General features: G+C 42.9%; 2 protein-coding genes and 2 long non-coding RNA genes across 6 annotated transcripts; all 4 read left to right on the top strand.

Annotated features, from left to right (window-relative positions):
* Window positions 1-4,498: 4,498 nt before the first annotated feature.
* LOC115188988 (nucleoporin SEH1) lies at window positions 4,499-17,848 on the top strand. 3 transcript variants are annotated; one of them, XM_029747799.1, is made up of 9 exons: window positions 4,499-4,696; window positions 5,041-5,091; window positions 5,281-5,427; window positions 5,614-5,825; window positions 6,705-6,803; window positions 8,201-8,341; window positions 8,575-8,729; window positions 9,977-10,172; window positions 16,708-17,848. In XM_029747799.1, the coding sequence occupies exons 1-9, from the start codon at window positions 4,586-4,588 to the stop codon at window positions 16,940-16,942; spliced, it is 1,347 nt and encodes a 448-aa protein (XP_029603659.1). In that variant the 5' UTR covers window positions 4,499-4,585; the 3' UTR covers window positions 16,943-17,848. The 3 variants fall into 3 exon arrangements, with proteins under 3 accessions (XP_029603659.1, XP_029603660.1, XP_029603661.1); XM_029747800.1 differs by having other exon boundaries at window positions 10,019-10,172; window positions 16,708-17,843; XM_029747801.1 differs by lacking the exon at window positions 16,708-17,848 and adding an exon at window positions 14,908-15,244.
* LOC115188989 (uncharacterized) lies at window positions 7,683-8,066 on the top strand. The gene is made up of 2 exons (XR_003876655.1): window positions 7,683-7,742; window positions 7,971-8,066. It is a non-coding gene; the product is annotated as an uncharacterized LOC115188989 (long non-coding RNA).
* LOC115188990 (uncharacterized) lies at window positions 8,734-9,338 on the top strand. Its single transcript, XR_003876656.1, has 2 exons — window positions 8,734-8,767; window positions 8,816-9,338. It is a non-coding gene; the product is annotated as an uncharacterized LOC115188990 (long non-coding RNA).
* On the top strand, window positions 17,279-18,470 carry LOC115188995 (basic proline-rich protein-like). Its single transcript, XM_029747807.1, has 2 exons — window positions 17,279-17,426; window positions 17,806-18,470. Exons 1-2 carry the CDS (start codon window positions 17,279-17,281, stop codon window positions 18,468-18,470), a joined length of 813 nt encoding a protein of 270 aa, XP_029603667.1.
* Window positions 18,471-19,705: the final 1,235 nt, after the last annotated feature.

Here is a 19,705-nt window from a genome sequence, read left to right as displayed (position 1 = left end):
GTATGTTGTCGAACTGCTTTGCTTTATCTTGGCCAGGTCGCAATTGTAAATGAGAACTTGTTCTCAACTTGCCCACCTGGTTAAATAAAGGTGAAATAAAAAAAATAAAAATAAAAAATCTGATTGGACTACAGAAAGACGGGGAGGGTGTTGATCCATCTGATTGGAGAGACTACAGAAAGACAGGAAGGGTGTTGATCCATCTGATTGGACTACAGAAAGATAGGGAGGGTGTTGATCCATCTGATTGGACTACAGAAAGACAGGGAGGGTGTTGATCCATCTGGAGAGACTACAGAAAGACAGGGAGGGTGTTGATCCATCTGGAGAGACTACAGAAAGACAGGGAGGGTGTTGATCCATCTGGAGAGACTACAGAAAGACAGGGAGGGTGTTGATCCATCTCATTGGAGAGACTACAGAAAGACAGGGAGGGTGTTGATCCATCAGATTGGACTACAGAAAGACAGGGAGGGTGTTGATCCATCTGATTGGAGAGACTACAGAAAGACAGGGAGGGTGTTGATCCATCTGGAGAGACTACAGAAAGACAGGGAGGGTGTTGATCCATCTGATTGGAGAGACTAGGGAGGGTGTTGATCCATCTGATTGGAGAGACTACAGAAAGACAGGGAGGGTGTTGATCCATCTGATTGGACTACAGAAAGATAGGGAGGGTGTTGATCCATCTGATTGGACTACAGAAAGACAGGGAGGGTGTTGATCCATCTGATTGGACTACAGAAAGATAGGGAGGGTGTTGATCCATCTGATTGGAGAGACTAGGGAAAGACAGGGAGGGTGTTGATCCATCTGATTGGACTACAGAAAGATAGGGAGGGTGTTGATCCATCTGATTGGACTACAGAAAGATAGGGAGGGTGTTGATCCATCTGGAGAGACTACAGAAAGACAGGGAGGGTGTTGATCCATCTGGAGAGATTACAGAAAGACAGGGAGGGTGTTGATCCATCTGGAGAGACTACAGAAAGACAGGGAGGGTGTTGATCCATCTGATTGGAAAGACTACAGAAAGACAGGGAGGGTGTTGATCCATCTGATTGGACTACAGAAAGACAGGGATGGTGTTGATCCATCTGATTGGAGAGACTACAGAAAGACAGGGAGGGTGTTGATCCATCTGGAGAGACTACAGAAAGATAGGGAGGGTGTTGATCCATCTGATTGGAGAGACTAGGGAGGGTGTTGATCCATCTGATTGGAGAGACTACAGAAAGACAGGGAGGGTGTTGATCCATCTGATTGGAGAGACTAGGGAAAGACAGGGAGGGTGTTGATCCATCTGATTGGACTACAGAAAGATAGGGAGGGTGTTGATCCATCTGATTGGACTACAGAAAGACAGGGAGGGTGTTGATCCATCTGATTGGACTACAGAAAGACAGGGAGGGTGTTGATCCATCTGATTGGACTACAGAAAGATAGGGAGGGTGTTGATCCATCTGATTGGAGAGACTAGGGAAAGACAGGGAGGGTGTTGATCCATCTGATTGGAGGGACTACAGAAAGACAGGGAGGGTGTTGATCCATCTGATTGGAGAGACTACAGAAAGACAGGGAGGGTGTTGATCCATCTGATTGGACTACAGAAAGATAGGGAGGGTGTTGATCCATCTGATTGGTTTAAGAGACGTCTGGATGCTGTGTGTAACAGGATGTTGTGGCCATATACACAGATGGTTCAAAAGATCCAAGGACAGGAAGTACTGGGTCAGCGTTTTATAGAGCAGGAATATGAGGTGAAAGTCAGGAAACATATTACAGATCATCTGGCTGTATATATAGCAGAGCTGATGGCCATACTGTTGGCCTTGCAGTGGGGGGAGGAAGTCAGGACACAGCCAGTAGATGAAGACCTTACATGTGATAGGAAAGCATCCAACAGGAAGATGTGAATATTGCCAGGAAACAGAGACAGTGGAGCGTCTTGATACAGTGTGGACATTATTGGAGGGAAAGAGAGGAAGAGATCAAGTATGAGGGAGAATGGCAGGGGGGGGGTGTACAGGAAATTAGTGTAAAGAGTATTTTGAGTTGAATGTCATTAGATATAGTCTCAAATAGTTGTTTATTTTGTTAAGAGCAACGGGGCTGGCAGGTAGGATTTAGTTTCTCCCCGTCTCTGGCAACACACTCCAGTACAGTAGGTGGCGGTAATGCACCATAATGTTGGATGCCAAACAGCCGATAAACCCCACTGAAGAAGTTGGCTAAACCCTGATATACGCATGCGCACTCGCTCAGTCTGTGCACAAGAGAAAACTAAATAAACTCAGGACCCTGTCTTTCAAAGATAATTCGTAAAAAATCCAAATAACTTCACAGATCTTCATTGTAAAGGGTTAAAACACTGTTTCCCATACTTTGTTCAATGAACCATAAACAATTAATGAACATGCACCTGTGGAAAGGTCGTTAAGACACTAACAGCTTACAGACGGTAGGCAATTAAGGTCACAGTTATGAAAACTTAGGACACTAAAGAGACCTTTCTACTGACTCTGAAAAACACCAAAAGAAAGATGCCCAGGGTCCCTGCTTATCTGCGTGAACGTGCCTTAGGCATGCTGCAAGGAGGCATGAGGACTGCAGATGTGGCCAGGGCAATAAATTGCAATGTCCGTACTGTGAGACGCCTAAGACAGCGCTACAGGGAGACAGGACGGACAGCTGATCATCCTCGCAGTGGCAGACCACGTGTAACAACACCTGCACAGGATCAATACATCCGAACATTACACATGCGGGACAGGGACAGGATGGCAACAACAACTGCCCGAGTTACACCAGGAACGCACAATCCCTCCATCAGTGCTCAGACTGTCTGCAATAGGCTGAGAGAGGCTGGACTGAGGGCTTGTAGGCCTGTTGTAAGGCAGGTCCTCACCAGAAATCACTGGCAACAACGTCACCTATGGGCACAAACCCACCGTCGCTGGACCAGACAGGACTGGCAAAAAGTGCTCTTCACTGACGAGTTGCGGTTTTGTCTCCCCAGGGGTGATGGTCGGATTCGTATTTATCGTCAAAGGAATGAGCGTTACACCGAGGCCTGTACTCTGGAGCGGGATCGATTTGGAGGTAGAGGGTCCGTCACGGTCTGGGGCGGTGTGTCACAGCATCATCGGACTGAGCTTGTTGTCATTGCAGGCAATCTCAACGCTGTGCGTTACAGGGAAGACATCCTCCTCCCTCATGTGGTACCCTTCCTGCAGGCTCATCTTGACATAACCCTCCAGCATGACAATGCCACCAGCCATACTGCTCGTTCTGTGCGTGATTTCCTGCAAGACAGGAATGTCAGTGTTCTGCCATGGCCAGCGAAGAGCCCGGATCTCAATCCCAACATGTCTGGGACCTGTTGGATCAGAGGGTGAGGGCTAGGGCCATTCCCCCCCAGAAATGTCCGGGAACTTGCAGGTGCCTTGGTGGAAGAGTAGGGTAACATCTCACAGCAAGAACTGGCAAATCCGGTGCAGTCCATAAGGAGGAGATGCACTGCAGTACTTAATGCAGCTGGTGGCCACACCAGATAGTGACTGTTACTTTTGATTTTGACCCCTCCTTTGTTCAGGGACACATTATTCCATTTCTGTTAGTCACATTTAGTTTATGTCTCAGTTGTTAAATCTTGTTATGTTCATACAAATATTTACACATGTTAAGTTTGCTGAAAATAAACTTTTTAATTTTTTTGCTGAGTTTTAGTTGTATTGATGATGAGGTTTTTAATTAGTTTGCTGAGTTTTAGTTGTATTGATGATGAGGTTTTTTATGGTTTTAAATGAGTACTAAAGACTGGCACCCATAACCAGTGAAATGTCTTTAAGATTGTACATTAATTTAGCGCAGCTACACTCTCTTTGTACATTAATTTAGCGCAGCTACACTCTCTTTGTACATTAATTTAGCGCAGCTACACTCTCTTTGTACATTAATTTAGCGCAGCTACACTCTCTTTGTACATTAATTTAGCGCAGCTACACTCTCTGTACATTAATTTAGCGCAGCTACACTCTCTTTGTACATTAATTTAGCGCAGCTACACTCTCTTTGTACATTAATTTAGCGCAGCTACACTCTCTTTGTACATTAATTTAGCGCAGCTACACTCTCTTTGTACATTAATTTAGCGCAGCTACACTCTCTTTGTACATTAATTTAGCGCAGCTACACTCTCTTTGTACATTAATTTAGCGCAGCTACACTCTCTTTGTACATTAATTTAGCGCAGCTACACTCTCTTTGTACATTAATTTAGCGCAGCTACACTCTCTTTGTACATTAATTTAGCGCAGCTACACTCTCTTTGTACATTAATTTAGCGCAGCTACACTCTCTTTGTACATTAATTTAGCGCAGCTACACTCTCTTTGTACATTAATTTAGCGCAGCTACATTCTCTTTGATTGAATCTAGCAAATATAAATGTTTTTTACGCCTCTTTGTGGTCACCATGTGAAGCTGCTGGCGCCAAGACTGGGAGCCGCGGTCACATGACAGCAGCATCCGTTCTGGAGAAGGGGAGGCTCGGCGGGGGGACGAATTTACCTACTAAAGTAATATGTTTGTGGCTCGTAGCATTGCAGCAGATCACAAAGATCTAATCCACGATGTTTCCTACGATTTTCACGGCCGAAGAATGGCAACTTGTTCAAGTGACCAAAGTGTCAAGGTAAAAAAAACAACAACAACTAGTGAGCTTAGCTAGCTAGCTAGTAGCAGGTTAGTTTGCTAGCTAACGCTTTACCTTATTGATTTTGAACTAAACAGTTAATTCAGCAAACAAATTAACTGCAACTATAGCTAGTTTACTTGATTACTATTACCCACTTTTAGAGAAGTAATTCACTGACAATATTTGCCGTTTTAAAACAGGTAAGCTAGCTAACGTTAACTAAGCTAGCCAGCTAAGCCATGCAGCTAGCTTGCTATGCTAGCTAGGATGTAAACAAAACGCCCAGACTTGTAACCACAGCTTGTTTTAGTGAACTATTGTCAATGTTCTGCATCCTTCAGGTTTGGGACAAGAGTGAAAGTGGGGAGTGGCACTGCACTGCCAGCTGGAAGGCAAGTCTGTTGTATTTCTTACATGCCAAGATTTAAAAGTGTTTTTTTTTTTTTAAAGTATTTGCTTTGAATTGTAGCTAGCTACAAGACCTAGCTGTAGCTACCTCTTCTCCCTTTTTTTGAAAGGTCTTTTTTTTTGCTTATTCAATTGTGAAATGGTCTGTAGATTGAAGGTTTTGTTATTTGCAGACACACAGCGGGTCAGTATGGCGGGTGACATGGGCCCACCCTGAGTTTGGACAGGTGCTGGCCTCTTGCTCCTTTGACCGAACAGCCGCTGTGTGGGAGGAGATAGTTGGGGAGTCTAACGACAAACAGAGGGGGCAAAGCCACTGGGTAAGACTCCCGGACATTCAGCTACGAGCCTCGTCCCACATATATTTGTATCGTCCTTACCGATCTTGTACCAGGCTATAATCCAGCCACTTCTGTCAGGTGATACTTTACCCAAGTTAATGGGTCAAAGAGACATGTGTCCTTAGGTGTGCAGTATCCGGTAACAAATTTGTCATTCTGTTTTAGATAAAGAGGACGACTCTGGTGGACAGCAGGACGTCGGTGACGGACGTGAAGTTTGCTCCTAAACACATGGGTCTGATGCTGACCACGTGCTCGGCGGACGGGGTTGTGAGGATCTACGAGGCTCCGGATGTGATGAACCTCAGCCAGTGGTCCCTGCAGCATGAGATCTCCTGTAAACTCAGCTGCTCCTGTATCTCCTGGAATCCCTCCAGGTCAGCGCCGCTGAGTCTGTAGATGTAGGCCCAATTCACTCCAGGTGAACCTCAGCCAGTGGTCCCTGCAGCACGAGATCTCCTGTAAACTCAATGTCCAATGAACTGAAATGTGACTTCTGCTTTGATGAACCAATGTCTTTTACATTTTAGTCATTTTAGCAGACGCTCTTATCCAGAGCGACTTACAGTAGTGAATGCATACATTTCATACATTTTTTTTTCTCTTCTCCGTACTGGTCCCCCGTGGAAATCGAACCCACAACCCTGGCGTAAGCAAACACCATGCTCTACCAACTGAGCCACAGGGAAGGCAATGGCGGTGTTGCTGATTGTACACGGCACACGCTGTAACACCCCTGTGTCACCTTCTCTATAGCATTGGGTATTCAACTCTTACCTGACCAGGTCCGGAGCCTGCTGCTTTTCTGTTCTACCCGATAATGAATTGCACGTACCTGGTGTCCCCGGTCTAAATTAGAGGGGGAAAAATGCAGTGACGCTGGCTTCGAGGTTCCAGAGTTGAGCTTGAGGGCTTTAGAGTTTCTCGAGATGTTACTTGAGTTGTTCCACTGCTGTGAAAATGCATTTGGAGCTCTCCTTCAGCTGTAGATACTAAAGGGCTATTGTATTGATGCCTAGTTTAATAACTGTATCCTTCAGCTGTAGATACTAAAGGACTATTGTATTGATGCCTAGTTTAATAACTGTGTCCTTCAGCTGTAGATACTAAAGGACTATTGTATTGATGCCTATTAACATGTTACCTAGTTTAATAACTGTATCATTGTCTCCTTAGCTCTCGCGCCCACCCTCCCATGATAGCAGTGGGAAGTGATGCCTAGTTTAATAACTGTCTATTTATCATTGTCTCCTTAGCTCTCGCGCCCACCCTCCCATGATAGCAGTGGGAAGTGATGACAGCAACGTGATGTACGGTGGGAAGGTTCAGATCTACGAGTACAATGAAAACACTAGGTCGGTCCTATTACCTGGCTATTACATTATTAGTACAATGAAAACACTAGATCAGTCCTATTACCTGGCTATTACATTATTAGTACAATGAAAACACTAGATCAGTCCTATTACCTGGCTATTACATTATTAGTACAATGAAAACACTAGATCAGTCCTATTACCTGGCTATTACATTATTAGTATAATGAAAACACTAGGTCGGTCCTATTACCTGGCTATTACATTATTAGTACAATGAAAACACTAGATCAGTCCTATTACCTGGCTATTACATTATTAGTACAATGAAAACACTAGATCAGTCCTATTACCTGGCTATTACATTATTAGTACAATGAAAACACTAGATCAGTCCTATTACCTGGCTATTACATTATTAGTATAATGAAAACACTAGGTCGGTCCTATTACCTGGCTATTACATTATTAGTACAATGAAAACACTAGATCAGTCCTATTACCTGGCTATTACATTATTAGTACAATGAAAACACTAGATCAGTCCTATTACCTGGCTATTACATTATTAGTACAATGAAAACACTAGATCAGTCCTATTACATTATTAGTACAATGAAAACACTAGATCAGTCCTATTACCTGGCTATTACATTATTACTACAATGACAACACTAGATCAGTCCTATTACCTGGCTATTACATTATTAGTACAATGAAAACACTAGATCAGTCCTATTACCTGGCTATTACATTATTAGTATAATGAAAACACTAGGTCAGTCCTATTACCTGGCTATTACAATATTAGTACAATGAAAACACTAGATCAGTCCTATTACCTGGCTATTACATTATTAGTACAATGAAAACACTAGATCAGTCCTATTACCTGGCTATTACATTATTAGTACAATGAAAACACTAGATCAGTCCTATTACCTGGCTATTACATTATTAGTACAATGAAAACACTAGGTCAGTCCTATTACCTGGCTATTACATTATTAGTACAATGAAAACACTAGATCAGTCCTATTACCTGGCTATTACATTATTAGTACAATGAAAACACTAGATCAGTCCTATTACATTATTAGTACAATGAAAACACTAGATCAGTCCTATTACATTATTAGTACAATGAAAACACTAGATCAGTCCTATTACCTGGCTATTACATTATTAGTACAATGAAAACACTAGGTGGGTCCTATTACCTGGCTATTACATTATACAGGTGGAGCAGATGGGTACATGAACCCCCAGGTCCCCTGGGAGAAATAAAGCTATTCTATTGTATTATGTCGTAGTTGATGTACGTTCTAGTATTATTAAATTCTAGACATTTAGTTCACTTTACCAACATCACATCGTCACGTTGTTAGAGATTCCTCTACTTTTTAAGAGGGAAATTCTCTGTCGTCTTTGATCAGGAAATATGCGAAAGCAGAGACATTGATGACCGTGACTGATGCAGTGCACGACATAGCCTTCTCCCCGAACCTGGGGCGGTCCTTCCATGTGCTCGCCATAGCAACCAAAGACGTTCGGATCTTTAAGTTGGTTCCTTTACGGTGAGTGTATAAATGTTGATTTAAAAAAAAAAAAAAAGTTTTTTACTTTTTACTAATGTTTTCTGACTTATAGTACATATTGAGTTTTCTAATAGATATTAGCTGTATATATATATTTTTAAACTTGCTGTATTGCCTAAGTAATAGATCACAGCCCATTCTGAGCTTGTACCGTCTCCGTATATTATACTGACCTGTTCTGCATATCTCTCTCTCTCTCTCTTGTCTGACAGTAAGGAGAGCAGCTCAACGGGCCCTACTAAATTTGAGGTTCAGATCGTCGCCCAGTTTGACAACCACAACTCCCAGGTGTGGAGAGTCTCCTGGAACATCACCAGCACCTTGCTGGCCTCCTCAGGAGACGACGGCTGTGTTCGACTCTGGAAAGGTGATACATCTAGTATAGACTGAAAAGGCTCTGGGAAGGTGATATATCTAGTATAGACTGAAAAGGCTGTATCCCACTATGGGAAGGTGATATATCTAGTATAGACTGAAAAGGCTGTATCCCACTATGGGAAGGTGATATATCTAGTATAGACTGAAAAGGCTGTATCCCACTATGGAAAGGTGATATATCTAGTATAGACTGAAAAGGCTCTGGGAAGGTGATATATCTAGTATAGACTGAAAAGGCTGTGTCCCTCTCTGGGATCTTAGATCTACTATGGAGAAATCGCTCCATCATTTCCTGGTTGCTAAAAATTTTAAAAGTTTGATTAATTTCTGTTTGTGACAAAAGCAACTATAGTGTAATAATTGTACCATCTAAATCACTGTGAAATATTGTCCATAACCATATTGTATTTTTAGCTGTTTGAATATTTCTATGTGTATTTGGTCAGGTCGCCCAAAAAGTTACATATTGCAGCTTAAAGCACAACAACATCGCACAAAATGGATGACGTAGTGCACAAAAAACAGAATGGATGACGTAGTACACAAAATGGATGACATGGTGCACAAGAAACAGAATGGATGACATTGTGCACAAAAAAACAGAATGGATGACGTAGTGCACAAAAAAACAGAATGGATGACGTAGTGCACAAAAAAACAGAATGGATGACGTAGTGCACAAAAAAACAGAATGGATGACGTAGTGCACAAAAAAACAGAATGGATGACGTAGTGCACAAAAAAACAGAATGGATGACGTAGTGCACAAATACAGGGACTTGTTTCAGCCTTTTCAAAACTTCAGGCTAAAATGTTAGAAACGTTTGAGAGGGCATCTTTTAAATGGCTGAACTAGTTGTATTATGTCATTCTACGCTGCAGCAGTGACCACTAGAGTTGGCCAGGCAGCAGCAACAGGTTTGGGACCAGGCTAAAAGTCTATCCAGCCATTTTCAAGTCAGTGGTTTAGCTGAAATGAAACAGAAGTGGCCATCTACTCTGTGAACTGTGTAAAATTCCCCGCACATTTACACTGTCTCTCATTGGTTCCCATCTTCTGGTCCCCAGCCATTTACACTGTCTCATTGGTTCCCATCTTCTGGTCCCCAGCCATTTACACTGTCTCATTGGTTCCCATCTTCTGGTCCCCAGCCATTTACACTGTCTCATTGGTTCCCATCTTCTGGTCCCCGCACATTTACACTGTCTCATTGGTTGCCATCTTCTGGTCCCCAGCCATTTACACTGTCTCATTGGTTCCCATCTTCTGGTCCCCAGCCAACTATATGGACAACTGGAAGTGTACAGGCATCCTGAAGGGAGACGGAAGTCCTGTCAACGGGTCGTCAGGACAACCCGGTGCCATGAATACCATGGTGGGGTCGACTGTCCAGACCTCCCAGAATGCACTGAACGGCTCTGCTGCAGGAAGGTAGGAGGCCGCGCCTGCTGTCGACCGGGCCAGAGCTGGCGACTGACTGCTTTGCTCTCTCTGGGCCTGACTGACCCTGCAGCGCTGACCCCCCTTCCCTGGGTCTGACTGATCAGATCTGGCCCTGTGTGTTGCACTCATGCAAAGAGCTTGGCTTGTGGCCAGACCCAGCAGGCCAGACCCAGCGGGCCAGACCCAGCAGGCCAGACCCAGCTGGCCAGACCCAGCGGGCCAGACCCAGCATGTAGGCCTGTTGCTCCCTGTGGTAGACCTGTGTGCTCGTCATAAAAGGAGTGTTTGGGAGGGGCTTTTTTGCTACCGTTTTTAATGTTAGTTCAACAGCAGACTGATGTTTTGATTGTACAATAATTGTTGGTGATTATTTGTTGACACAATTTTTTGATGGAACATGAATGTTATTTTGAAGAATATCGTTTTTTTTACATTTTAGATGAGTTAAAATTACAGATGTATCTGTCGTCCTCACATAATGCCACAGAATTTGTCATATTTTCAATACATTTACATACCAGGGCCAAACCTATAGGCTTGCTAAATTGAATAATTTACTCTTTTGATTTCATCTTATAATAGCATGTATAGAATGTGTGGAGGGCATATTGATAAATAATAAATTGTCATCTTTTCAATACGTTTTTTATTTATTTTATTTTTTTTACCAAAAAAGTTGCCAAAATCTTTGCATGGTGGAGGAATGTCTGGAATATAATCTGGTAATAATCCCTATTAAACTGCTGGTAATCTGCAATTAATCTGAACGAAATAATGACTGAATGCTGGTAAACATGCTACAGCTTTAATAACACACACGGTTAATATTACTGAGTTTATATTCAATATTCCACCTGGTACTGTGCATCAATATTCAGTTATATTATACTCTCCTAGTACTGTACACCAATATTCAGTTACATTATACTCTCTCTCCTAGTACTGTACATCAATATTCAGTTATATTATACTCTCCTAGTACTGTACATCAATATTCAGTTATATTATACTCTCTCTCCTAGTACTGTACACCAATATTCAGTTATATTATACTCTCCTAGTACTGTACACCAATATTCAGTTATATTATACTCTCCTAGTACTGTACACCAATATTCAGTTATATTATACTCTCTCCTAGTACTGTACACCAATATTCAGTTATATTATACTCTCCTAGTACTGTACACCAATATTCAGTTATATTATACTCTCTCCTAGTACTGTACACCAATATTCAGTTATATTATACTCTCTCTCCTAGTACTGTACACCAATATTCAGTTATATTATACTCTCTCTCCTAGTACTGTACACCAATATTCAGTTATATTATACTCTCTCTCCTAGTACTGTACACCAATATTCAGTTATATTATACTCTCCTAGTACTGTACACCAATATTCAGTTATATTATACTCTCTCTCCTAGTACTGTACATCAATATTCAGTTATATTATACTCTCTCTCCTAGTACTGTACACCAATATTCAGTTATATTATACTCTCTCTCCTAGTACTGTACACCAATATTCAGTTATATTATACTCTCCTAGTACTGTACACCAATATTCAGTTACATTATACTCTCTCTCCTAGTACTGTACACCAATATTCAGTTACATTATACTCTCTCTCCTAGTACTGTACACCAATATTCAGTTATATTATACTCTCCTAGTACTGTACACCAATATTCAGTTATATTATACTCTCTCTCCTAGTACTGTACACCAATATTCAGTTATATTATACTCTCTCTCCTAGTACTGTACACCAATATTCAGTTATATTATACTCTCTCTCCTAGTACTGTACACCAATATTCAGTTATATTATACTCTCCTAGTACTGTACACCAATATTCAGTTATATTATACTCTCTCTCCTAGTACTGTACACCAATATTCAGTTATATTATACTCTCTCTCCTAGTACTGTACACCAATATTCAGTTATATTATACTCTCCTAGTACTGTACACCAATATTCAGTTATATTATACTCTCTCTCCTAGTACTGCACACCAATATTCAGTTATATTATACTCTCTCTCCTAGTACTGTACACCAATATTCAGTTATATTATACTCTCTCTCCTAGTACTGTACACCAATATTCAGTTATATTATACTCTCTCTCCTAGTACTGTACATCAATATTCAGTTATATTATACTCTCTCTCCTAGTACTGTACACCAATATTCAGTTATATTATACTCTCTCTCCTAGTACTGTACACCAATATTCAGTTATATTATACTCTCCTAGTACTGTACACCAATATTCAGTTATATTATACTCTGTCTCCTAGTACTGTACACCAATATTCAGTTATATTATACTCTCTCTCCTAGTACTGCACACCAATATTCAGTTATATTATACTCTCTCTCCTAGTACTGTACACCAATATTCAGTTATATTATACTCTCTCTCCTAGTACTGTACATCAATATTCAGTTATATTATACTCTCTCTCCTAGTACTGTACACCAATATTCAGTTATATTATACTCTCTCTCCTAGTACTGTACACCAATATTCAGTTATATTATACTCTCTCTCCTAGTACTGTACACCAATATTCAGTTACATTATACTCTCTCTCCTAGTACTGTACACCAATATTCAGTTATATTATACTCTCTCTCCTAGTACTGCACACCAATATTCAGTTACATTATACTCTCTCTCCTAGTACTGTACACCAATATTCAGTTATATTATACTCTCTCTCCTAGTACTGTACACCAATATTCAGTTATATTATACTCTCTCTCCTAGTACTGTACATCAATATTCAGTTATATTATACTCTCTCTCCTAGTACTGTACACCAATATTCAGTTATATTATACTCTCTCTCCTAGTACTGTACACCAATATTCAGTTATATTATACTCTCTCTCCTAGTACTGTACACCAATATTCAGTTACATTATACTCTCTCTCCTAGTACTGTACACCAATATTCAGTTATATTATACTCTCTCTCCTAGTACTGCACACCAATATTCAGTTACATTATACTCTCTCTCCTAGTACTGTACACCAATATTCAGTTATATTATACTCTCTCTCCTAGTACTGTACATCAATATTCAGTTATATTATACTCTCTCTCCTAGTACTGTACACCAATATTCAGTTACATTATACTCTCTCTCCTAGTACTGTACACCAATATTCAGTTATATTATACTCTCTCTCCTAGTACTGTACACCAATATTCAGTTACATTATACTCTCTCTCCTAGTACTGTACACCAATATTCAGCTATATTATACTCTCTCTCCTAGTACTGTACACCAATATTCAGTTATATTATACTCTCCTAGTACTGTACACCAATATTCAGTTATATTATACTCTCTCTCCTAGTACTGTACATCAATATTCAGTTATATTATACTCTCTCTCCTAGTACTGTACACCAATATTCAGTTATATTATACTCTCTCTCCTAGTACTGTACACCAATATTCAGTTATATTATACTCTCTCTCCTAGTACTGTACACCAATATTCAGTTATATTATACTCTCTCTCCTAGTACTGTACACCAATATTCAGTTACATTATACTCTCTCTCCTAGTACTGTACACCAATATTCAGTTATATTATACTCTCTCTCCTAGTACTGTACACCAATATTCAGTTATATTATACTCTCTCTCCTAGTACTGTACACCAATATTCAGTTATATTATACTCTCTCTCCTAGTACTGTACACCAATATTCAGTTATATTATACTCTCTCTCCTAGTACTGTACACCAATATTCAGTTACATTATACTCTCTCTCCTAGTACTGTACACCAATATTCAGCTATATTATACTCTCTCTCCTAGTACTGTACACCAATATTCAGTTATATTATACTCTCCTAGTACTGTACACCAATATTCAGTTATATTATACTCTCTCTCCTAGTACTGTACATCAATATTCAGTTATATTATACTCTCTCTCCTAGTACTGTACACCAATATTCAGTTATATTATACTCTCTCTCCTAGTACTGTACACCAATATTCAGTTATATTATACTCTCTCTCCTAGTACTGTACACCAATATTCAGTTATATTATACTCTCTCTCCTAGTACTGTACACCAATATTCAGTTACATTATACTCTCTCTCCTAGTACTGTACACCAATATTCAGTTATATTATACTCTCTCTCCTAGTACTGTACACCAATATTCAGTTATATTATACTCTCTCTCCTAGTACTGTACACCAATATTCAGTTATATTATACTCTCTCTCCTAGTACTGTACACCAATATTCAGTTATATTATACTCTCTCTCCTAGTACTGTACACCAATATTCAGTTATATTATACTCTCTCTCCTAGTACTGTACACCAATATTCAGTTATATTATACTCTCTCTCCTAGTACTGTATTTTGGTTCATAAGAAAAGCCAAATGATCCCTCACTTGAGGTGACTATTCTGCGTTAATTAAAATCCCCTCCGTTCTGAAAAGCCTCTGCTAACCTGTTGCATTGTGTATGGTGTTATCGTTCTCTGGTTTTTAATGACAAACGATTTTCTGTACTCTTGTCAATCTTGATAAATGCATCGTAATTGTGATTTGTTCATGACTGTGTGTATGTACAATTTCATTCAATCAAATTTTTTAATTAAATAGTTTGCTTGCATATTATTATTATTATTATTATTATTATTGTCCCATTTCAATAAGGACTCATCCCTGTGTGGTCTATTGGACGTGAAGGATGCTGCTTGTTGCATGGACACAGGAACGGCCAGAGGATCCCCTTTAGCCCTCGCCTGCGGAGCCCGACTGGCCCCAGAAGACACTCCACCAGTCTGCATGCTGTTAATCTAAAGCCCGTTTGACTGGCGAGCACCCTGGTGACCGTGCACGGACCAGGACGCCACTGCTTCAGAAATACTGGCTTCTAATTAGGTGTTGCTTTATTTTTAGGTCAAATTTTATTTGTATTTGTCACATGTACCCGAATACAGCAGTAGACTTCTGTCTGTTCTGCTGAATACAGCAGGTGTAGTAGACCTTACCACATAGACTTCTGTCTGTTCTGCTGAATACAGCAGGTGTAGTAGACCTTACCACATAGACTTCTGTCTGTTCTGCTGAATACAGCAGGTGTAGTAGACCTTACCACATAGACTTCTGTCTGTTCTGCTGAATACAGCAGGTGTAGTAGACCTTACCACATAGACTTCTGTCTGTTCTGCTGAATACAGCAGGTGTAGTAGACCTTACCACATAGACTTCTCTGTTCTGCTGAATACAGCAGGTGTAGTAGACCTTACCACATAGACTTCTGTCTGTTCTGCTGAATACAGCAGGTGTAGACCTTACCACATAGACTTCTGTCTGTTCTGCTGAATACAGCAGGTGTAGACCTTACCACATAGACTTCTGTCTGTTCTGCTGAATACAGCAGGTGTAGTAGACCTTACCACATAGACTTCTGTCTGTTCTGCTGAATACAGCAGGTGTAGTAGACCTTACCACATAGACTTCTGTCTGTTCTGCTGAATACAGCAGGTGTAGTAGACCTTACCACATAGTCTTCTGTCTGCTCTGCTGAATACAGCAGGTGTAGTAGACCTTACCACATAGACTTCTGTCTGTTCTGCTGAATACAGCAGGTGTAGTAGACCTTACCACATAGACTTCTGTCTGTTCTGCTGAATACAGTGTCTTCATGTTTTTTATTTATTTATTTAATTTCAACTTTATTTAACCAGGTAGGCTAGTTGAGAACAAGTCCTTTATTTAACCAGGTAGGCTAGTAGAGAACAAGTCCTTTATTTAACCAGGTCGGCTATTTGAGAACAAGTCCTTTATTTAACCAGGTAGGCCAGTTGAGAACAAGTCCTTTATTTAACCAGGTAGGCTAGTTGAGAACAAGTCCTTTATTTAACCAGGTAGGCTAGTTGAGAACAAGTCCTTTATTTAACCAGGCAGACCAGTTGAGAAAAAGTTCTCATTTGCAACTGCAACCTGGCCAAGATAAAGCAAAGCAGTTGGACAACATACAACAACACAGAGTTATACATGGAGTAAAACAAACATACAGTCAATAATACAGTAGAAAAATATGTCTATATACAATGTGAGCAAATGAGGTGAGATAAGGGAGGTAAGGCAATAAAAATGCCATGGTGGTGAAGTGATTACAATTGAGCAGATTAACACTGGAGTGATAGATGAGCAGATGATGATGTGTAAGTAGAAATACTGGGGTGCAAAAGAGCAAGGAAAGTAAATAAAAACAATATGGGGATGAGGTAGGTAGATTGGGTGGGCTATTTACAGATGGACTATGTACAGCTGCAGCGATCGGTTAGCTGCTCAGATAGCTGATGTTTAAAGTTAGATGTTTAAAGCCTGTTCACGTCCCCTTTTCCTATTTTAATTCACTTCTCGTTTCTCTGTTTTTGTTTATTTCTTTGTATCCCATTGTTGTCTTGTTTCCTGTCTGTTCCCTGTTCCTGTCTGTGGTTTCAGGTATTTCTTCCCCCCTCTGGATGCCCCCAGGGCAGGGTCCAGGTACGGCCACCTGCTGCCCCCCCCTTCTCTGATAGAGCACTCTGATGCCCAGTCCAGCGCCCCCTGGTTCCCCCACAGCCAGCTGCCCCAGTCCCCCCTGGCCATCCATGGCCAGCCCCCCCAATCCCCTCTGTCCCTGCACAGACTGTACTCACACTCTAGAGCCCTCAACACCCTGCCTGAACACGACTGACCCTCCAGAGCCCTCAACACCCTGCCTGAACACGGCTGATCCTCTAGAGCCCTGAACACCCTGCCTGAACACGGCTGACCCTCTAGAGCCCTCAACACCCTGCCTGAACACGGCTGACCCTCTCGAGCCCTCAACACCCTGCCTGAACACGGCTGACCCTCTAGAGCCCTCAACGCCCTGCCTGAACACGGCTGACCCTCTAGAGCCCTCAACACTGACCCTGCCTGAACACGGCTGACCCTCTAGAGCCCTTAACACCCTGCCTGAACACGGCTGACCCTCTAGAGCCCTCAACACTGACCCTGCCTGAACACGGCTGACCCTCTAGAGCTCTCAATGCCCTGCCTGAACACGACTGACCCTCTAGAGCCCTCAACACCCTGCCTGAACACGGCTGACCCTCCAGAGCCCTCAACACCCTGCCTGAACACGGCTGACCCTCTAGAGCCCTCAACACCCTGCCTCAACACCCTGCCTGAACACGGCTGACCCTCTAGAGCCCTCAACGCCCTGCCTGAACACAACTGACCCTCTAGAGCCCTCAACACCCTGCCTGAACACGGCTGATCCTCCAGAGCCCTCAACACCCTTCCTGAACACGGCTGACCCTCTAGAGCCCTCAACACCCAGCCTGAACACGACTGACTGGGATGGTTCTCTGCTTCTTAGTGACTAATCAAAAGAAGACCATCCCCTCTCCCAGAACAGTTTGGTTGGTGCATAAAACCAAGTGAATCTTGATAAGCAAAAATGTAATGAATTCTTAGACGATAGAATTCTTGTTTACGATAGTGCCTCCATACTATAAACAGCCCTAGTGCTGACTGACAATTCTCCTCCCTGGCAATCTAACTCCCTGGCAGTCAGCTCCCCTGGCAGTCTGCCCCCCCTGTCAGTCGGCCCCCCTGGCAGTCGGCCCCCCTGGCAGTCTGCCCCCCCTGGCAGTCAGCCCCCCTGGCAGTCTGCCCCCCCTGTCAGTCGGCCCCCCTGGCAGTCGGCCCCCCTGGCAGTCGGCCCCCCCTGTCAGTCGGCCCCCCTGGCAGTCGGCCCCCCTGGCAGTCGGCCCCCCTGGCAGTCGGCCCCCACCCTGGCAGTCGCCCCCCCTGGCAGTTTGCCCCCCCGGCAGTCGCCCCCCCCTGGCAGTCGCCCCCCCCTGGCAGTCTGCCCCCCCCGGCAGTCTGCCCCCCCCGGCAGTCTGCCCCCCGGCAGTCGTCCCCCCCGGCAGTCGCCCCCCCCGGCAGTCGGCCCCCCCCGGCAGTCGGCCCCCCCGGCAGTCGGCCCCCCCGGCAGTCGGCCTCCCCGACAGTCTGCCTCCCCGGCAGTCTGCCCCCCCGACAGTCTGCCCCCCAGACAGTCGGCCCCCCCGGCAGTTTGCCCCCCTGACAGTCGGCCCCCCCGGCAGTCTGCCTCCCCGGCAGTCGGCCCCCCTGACAGTCGGCCCCCCCGGCAGTCTGCCTCCCTGGCAGTCGGCCCCCCTGACAGTCGGCCCCCCCCGGCAGTCTGCCTCCCTGGCAGTCGGCCCCCTTGACAGTCGGCCCCCCCGGCAGTCTGCCCAGATGTAGTCACCCAGAGTTGTGAGTGATGATTCCCCAGATATATTTGATCTCTGTTTTTAATTCATTATAAACCAACATTCTGGTTTACTCTGGTGCCTGCGGTTCAAACTCACATCACTGTATTGGAATGTGTCGTTATAAGACCGCGGCCCTGTGTGAGTTATTCCTGTGTGAGTTATTCCTGTGTGAGTTATTCCTGTGTGAGTTATTCCTGTGTGAGTTATTCCTGTGTGTGTGAGTTATTCCTGTGTGTGTGAGTTATTCCTGTGTGAGTTATTCCTGTGTGTGTTATTCCTGTGCGAGTTATTCCTGTGTGTGTTATTCCTGAGTGAGTTATTCCTGTGTGTGTTATTCCTGTGTGTGTGTGTGTTATTCCTGTGTGTGTGAGTTATTCCTGTGTGTGTGAGTTATTCCTGTGTGTGTGAGTTATTCCTGTGTGTGTGAGTTATTCCTGTGTGTGTGTTATTCCTGTGTGTGTGTGTTATTCCTGTGTGAGTTATTTCTGTGTGAGTTATTCCCGTGTGAGTTATTCCCGTGTGAGTTATTCCCGTGTGAGTTATTCCTGGGTGTGTTATTCCTGTGTGAGTTATTCCTGTGTGTGAGTTATTCCTGTGTGTGTGAGTTATTCCTGTGTGTGTGAGTTATTCCTGTGTGTGTGAGTTATTCCTGTGTGTGTGTTATTCCTGTGTGTGTGAGTTATTCCTGTGTGTGTGTGTTATTCCTGTGTGAGTTATTCCTGTGTGTGTGAGTTATTCCTGTGTGTGTGAGTTATTCCTGTGTGTGTGAGTTATTCCTGTGTGTGTGTTATTCCTGTGTGTGTGAGTTATTCCTGTGTGTGTGAGTTATTCCTGAGTGAGTTATTCCTGAGTGAGTTATTCCTGAGTGAGTTATTCCTGTGTGAGTTATTCCTGTGTGTGTGTTATTCCTGTGTGAGTTATTCCTGTGTGAGTTATTCCCGTGTGAGTTATTCCCGTGTGTGTGAGTTATTCCCGTGTGTGTGAGTTATTCCCGTGTGTGTGAGTTATTCCCGTGTGTGTGAGTTATTCCCGTGTGTGTGAGTTATTCCCGTGTGTGTGAGTTATTCCCGTGTGTGTGAGTTATTCCCGTGTGTGTGTTATTCCCGTGTGAGTTATTCCCGTGTGAGTTATTCCCGTGTGTGTTATTCCTGAGTGAGTTATTCCTGTGTGAGTTATTCCTGTGTGTGTGA

Source organism: Salmo trutta, unplaced genomic scaffold, assembly GCF_901001165.1.
Source record: "Salmo trutta unplaced genomic scaffold, fSalTru1.1, whole genome shotgun sequence".
Classification (NCBI taxonomy): Eukaryota; Metazoa; Chordata; class Actinopteri; order Salmoniformes; family Salmonidae; genus Salmo; species Salmo trutta.
This window is presented reverse-complemented; position numbering and strand designations above follow the sequence as displayed.